We start from the raw sequence: 5791 nt of genomic DNA, 5'->3' as shown, positions 1-5791 counted from the left end.
TCACAAAAACATTCTCTCTATCATTTTCATCACGACAACATTGACATCTTTATTCCTGAGGCTGGAGAACAGGGGATTCAGCATGGGCACAGCAATAGGATAAAACACAGAGGACACTTTCCCTTAGTCCATGGAGCTCACAGATGATGCATGCAGGTACATGAATGTTAGAGATTCATAGAAAATAGCAACAGCTGAGATGTGGGAGCTGCATGTGTTGAAAGCTTTGGACCTGCCCTCTGTGGACCAAATGTGGATGATGCTGGAAATGATGAAGATGTTGGAGCTGAGGATGGTCAGGATGGGGACAGAGATGTTAGGTGCACCAAAACATAAAACCAGGAATTCACTGAGATAGGTGCTAGAGCAGGAGAGCTTGAGGAGGGGCAGAAGATCACAGAAATAATGGTTCAGTGCAGTTCAGTTCCATTCAGTCATTGAGTCGTGTACAACTCTTTGTGACACCATGGATGGCAGAACGCCAGTCTTCCCTGTCCATGACAAACTCCTGGAGCTTACTCAAACTCATGTCCATCTAGTTGGTGATGCCATCCAGCCATCTCATCCTCTGTGGTCCCATTCTCATCTGCCTTCAATCTTTCCCACCTTCAGGGACTTTTGCAATGAGTTTGTTCTTCAGATCAGGTGACCAAAGTATTGGAGTTTCAGCTTCAGCATCAGTCCTTCCAGTGAATATTCAGGACTGGTTTGCTTTAGTATTGACTGACTGGATCACCTTGCAGTTCAAGGGACTCTCAAGTGTGTTCTCCAATACCATAGTTCAAAAGCATCAGTTCTTCAGCTCTCAGCTTTCTTTATAGTCCAACTCTCACATCCATAAATGACTACTAGAAAAATCATACCTTTGACTGCTGCTGCTAAGTCACTTCAGTCGTGTCCGACTCTGTGCGACCCCATAGACGACAGCCCACAAGGCTCCCCCATCCCTGGGATTCTCCAGGCAAGAACACTGGAGTGGGTTGCCATTTCCTTTTCCAATGTATGAAAATGAAAAGTGAAAGTGAAGTCGCTCAGTCGGGTCCGACTCTTCACGACTCCATGGACTGCAGCCCACCAGGCTCCTCTGTCCATGGGATTTTACAGGCAAGAGTACTGGAGTGGGGTGCCATTGCCTTCTCCGACTAGACAGACATTTGTTGGCAAAGTAATGTCTCTGCTTTTTAATATGCTCTCTAGGCTGGTCATAGCTTTTCTTCCAAGGAGCAAGCTTCTTTTAATTTCACAGCTGCAGTCACCATCTCCAGTGATTTTGTAGACCGCCCCCCACCCCCCCAAAAAAAAGTCTCTCACTGTTTCCATTGTTTCCCCATCTATTTGCCATGAAGTGATGGGACCGGATGCCATGATCTTAGTTTTCTGAATGTTGAGCTTTAAGCCAATTTTTTCACTATCCTCTTTCACTTACATCAAGAGGCTCTTTAGCTCTTCTTCACTTTCTGCCATAAGCATGGTGTCATTTGCATATCTGCTGCTGCTAAGTCACTTCAGTCGTGTCCAACTCTGTGCGACCCCACAGATGGCAGCCCACCAGGCTCCCCCATCTCTGGGATTCTCCAGGCAGGAACACTGGAGTGGGTTGCCATTTCCTTCTCCAATGCATGAAAGTGAAAAGTGAAAGTGAAGTCGCTCAGTCATGTCCGACTCTTAACGACCCCATGGACTGCAGCCTAAGAAGCTCCTCCCACGGGATTTTCCAGGCAAGAGTACTGGAGTGGGTTGCCATTGCCTTCTCCTCTGCATATCTGAGATTACTGATATTTCTCCTAGCAATCTTGACTCCAGCTTGTGGTTCCTCCAGCCCAGCGTTTCTCATGATGTACTCTGCATAGAAGTTAAATAAGCAGTTTTGCTGGAGCAGCCGTGAAGAGATATCCACATGCAAGGTAAGAGAAACCCAAGGAACATGGTAGGCACTGAGAGAAGGTATCAGGGGGCAGACAGACTGAAACCACAATCACAGACAACTAGCCAACCTGATCACATGGACCACAGCCTTATCTAAGTCAATAAAACTAAGCCACGCCATGTGGAGCTGCCCAAGATGGACAGGTCATGGTGGAGAGGTCTGACAGAATGTGGTCCACTAGAGAAGGGGATGGCAAGCCACTTCAGTATTCTTGCCTTGAGAACCCCATGAATAGTATGAAAAGGCAAAAAAGACAGGACACTGAAAGATGAGCTCCCCAGGTCAGTAGGTGCCCAATATGGTACTGGAGATCAGTGGAGAAATAACTCCAGAAAGAATGAAGGGATGGAGCCAAAGCAAAAAACAACACCCAGTTGTGGATGGGACTGGTGATAGAAGCAAAGGAAAGAAGAAATGATTCTAAGATGAAACTGACACGAAGTGGTAATTGTTTGTAAATTATGGTTTTTTGGCTACTATAAGTAACTGTTCCATAAATAATACAGCATTACTAGTATAAAGATAAAAAATGTTTTGGGCCACTTTTATAAAAATTGTTGGTGTTGAGCATAGAAATTTGAATCTCTTTAGTAAGACTCTGTTATAAGATTCTGCAGTAACTCTCCAACTGATTTTTTTTTTCCCCTTTGATCAGGACAGGTTTGAAATATTTTAATTATTTCATTATATCAAATGAAACAAAAGTGATACTAGGATTGGATAGAGAGAAGAAAGCAGCACAGTCTTATAAGGAACTGTATATTAAAGTGTAGAAGAAAATTACTGGTAAGGCCTTAGACTTACCCACGTTTACTTGGGGCCAAGTATTTATATTTTGAGTAAAATCACGGGTCCTGGAGCCAGACATTCTAGATTCTTGTCATTTATTATGTTTGGGAACATGGACATTTACTGAAACTAAATAAGTGTCAGTTTATTCAGCTTTCAGAATAAAATAGCACCAGGGCTTGCCCTGAAAGAAAACTGTAAATGCTAAATGAAGTCATCTACTTTAAATTGCTGGGCTTTCTGCTTGATATTTTATACTATTTTAATCATGTATGCTATTATTTTATGATGATCATCATAGTTGTGGTTGTCTGTATCAAACTGGAGCTTCTTTAATTATTAGGAATCTGTGAGTTTATTCTTGTTATTTCTCCATACATAGTCACTGTAAAACAGTTTCAATGGAAGTGTCCCAGAGAGAATTTGGGAAAGGTATTATATGAGAAAATGATTCTGAATTTCCAAAAATTTTAACAATAAAACTAAAACATTGCCTATCTCGGCAAACCAAAGGCATATTTCTGATATGACACTATGACATTGAGTCTATTCATCTACATTTTCCACTCTCTAGAATTTTCTTCAGAGCAAATTTGACATCCTTATTCCTCAGACTGTAGATCAGAGGGTTTAGCATGCTTACAATGCAGGTATAAAACACAGAGGACACTTTCCCTTGGTCCATAGAGCTCACAGATGAAGGCTTCAGGTACATGAATGCTGCAGATCCATAGAAAACAGCAACAGCTGAGATGTGGGAGCTGCATGTGCTGAAGGCTTTGGACCTGCCTTCAGTGGAGTGAATGTGAAGGATGGTAGAGAGAATGAAAATGTAGGAAGCAAGGATGGTTAAAACAGGAATCAGGACATTAAAAGCACTAAAGACTAGAGCCAATAATTCATTCATGGAGATGCTAGAACAGGATAGCTCCAAGAGTGGGAAGACATCACAGAAATAATGGTTAATTACATTGGCCTTGCAGAAATGGAGTCTCAACATAAAGCCTGTATGGATTGCAGATTCAATGATGCACAAAATATAAACTGTCACTGTGAGCTGGAAGCACCTATAACAAGACATGATGACATTGTAAAGCAAAGGGTTACAGATGGCAACATAGCGGTCATACGCCATTACAGCCAACATATAACATTCTGCAATAATAAAAACAATAAAGAAATAGAGCTGAGTCATACATTCAGGGTAAGAGATGACACTTTTCTCTGTCATAAAGTTCACCAGCATTTTAGGGGTAACGACAGTGGAATGACAGAAATCAATAAAGGACAAATTGGTGAGGAAATAGTACATGGGGGTGTGCAGGTGAGAACTGAGCCCTATCAGTGTGATCATGCCCAGGTTCCCCACCACTGTGACTGAGTAGATCCCTAGGAAGAAGACCAGAAGGGGAATCTGGAGCTCTGGTTTCTCTGTGAGCCCAGCGAGGATGAACTCAGTCACTGAGGAGTGATTTCCAGGGTCCATTTTCTTCTCAGCAGGTTCTAGGTTTAAAAATGAGAAAATGAGTGTACTTTTCTGTTAAGGTGTGTGAGAGACAGAGAGAGATATTTTTGGACATATGTATGTGCGTGTGTGTGCTGCAGAGAGTAATCCTGCTGAGATCATTGTTTATTGGTCATCAGAGGACATAGTGTGGGGATTTCTTTAGCATTTATTGCCATTCTAGGACGACTATGATTCTGGTTGAATTAGAATGCTATGCTAAGTCACTTCAGTCATGTCTGACTCTGTGCGACCCCATAGACAGCAGCCCACCAAGCTCCCCCGTCCCTGGGATTCCCCAGGCAAGAACACTGGAGTGGGTTGCCATTTCCTTCTCCAATGCATGAAAAGTGAAAAGTGAAAGTGAAGTAGCTCAGTCGTGTCTGACTCTTAGCGACCCCATGGATTGCAGCCTAACAGGCTCCTCCGTCCATGGGATTTTCCAGGCAAGAGTACTGGAGTGGGGTGCCATTGCCTTCTCCTGAATTAGAATAGAATTCATAAACTTCAAGAATTTTATAATTGAGATATTTCATAAAGTTTAAGAGAAACACTGATTTCTGGACTTTTAAAGTCAAACAAATTGAACATTTCTACTATTCATTTGAGCACTCTTCTTTACTCCAAATTTCTGGATTCCAACCTATTTCAAGTCAGCAGAATTTTACATCGAGGCCAAGATTTTAAGTTTTATAAGCATGAGCATGATATAGACACAACTTATCATCACTTCATATAGTCAAGTGGAACTGGATCTCATGATATGCTTGTCGGTAAGATGGAATTCCATGGGCTGGTCACTTTATGTCTAAGTCACTTCAGTCGTGTCCGACTCTGTGTGATCCCATAGATGGCAGCCCACCAGGCTCCCCCGTCCCTGGGATTCTCCAGGCAAGAACACTAGAGTGGTTTGCATTTTCCTTCTCCAATGCAGGTGTAAAAGAACATATCTGAACACAAAGGATATCTGTTGATTCAGGGATTCACCAATATGGTTGAGCATCACAGTCACATAGACAGAATACAATATTTATAAAAATAATGAGTGTAAAAATGTAAATATATTATAATTAAAACCACAAGTCCTGAATCATCATCCTTAACATTCTTTACTTCAGGGATATATTAATCTCTGTAGAACAGCTCTGAAATGATTTTTGTTTCTGTCTATTCTTTCACTTTCATGCATTGGAGGAGGAAATGGCAACCCACTCCAGTGTTCTTGCCTGGAGAATTCCAGGGATGGTGGAGCCTGGTGGGCTGCCGTCTATGGGGTTGCACAGAGTTGTACATGACTGAAGCGACTTAGCAGTAGCAGCTGTTCTTCAGAAGATTGCCTCTACAGCTTTAAATAATTCATAAATCTTGGTACTTCCAGAATTATCAACCATGAGCATTTTATCAAATTTCTATTTTATTATCTATGTTGTTACTTTAGTTAACTTGCTGGCATATTGAGTGCAGCAATTTCACAGCATCATCTTGCAGGATTTGAAATAGTTCAACTGGAACTCCATCACTTCCACTAGCTGTGTTTGTAGTGATGCTTCCTAAGGCCCACTTGACTTCGC

The 5791-nt window shown here is 42.0% G+C and overlaps 1 protein-coding gene and 1 pseudogene across 1 annotated transcript; both read right to left on the bottom strand.

The window, feature by feature from the left end:
- Window positions 1-414, bottom strand: OR8G60P (olfactory receptor family 8 subfamily G member 60, pseudogene; annotated as a pseudogene).
- Window positions 3267-4202, bottom strand: OR8G3L (olfactory receptor family 8 subfamily G member 3L). The gene has a single exon (NM_001390301.1). The coding sequence runs from the start codon at window positions 4200-4202 to the stop codon at window positions 3267-3269; it is 936 nt and encodes a 311-aa protein (NP_001377230.1).
- Window positions 4203-5791: the final 1589 nt, after the last annotated feature.

Source organism: Bos taurus, chromosome 29 (genome assembly GCF_002263795.3).
Source record: "Bos taurus isolate L1 Dominette 01449 registration number 42190680 breed Hereford chromosome 29, ARS-UCD2.0, whole genome shotgun sequence".
Classification (NCBI taxonomy): domain Eukaryota; kingdom Metazoa; phylum Chordata; class Mammalia; order Artiodactyla; family Bovidae; genus Bos; species Bos taurus.
The sequence above is the reverse complement of the archived record's forward strand: the minus strand, read 5'-3'. Positions and strand labels throughout refer to the sequence as shown.

Coding starts and splice junctions, on each gene's coding strand:
- OR8G3L (NM_001390301.1), bottom strand. CDS start 4,202: ATGGACCCTGGAAATCACTCCTCAGTGACTGAGTTCATCCTCGCTGGG.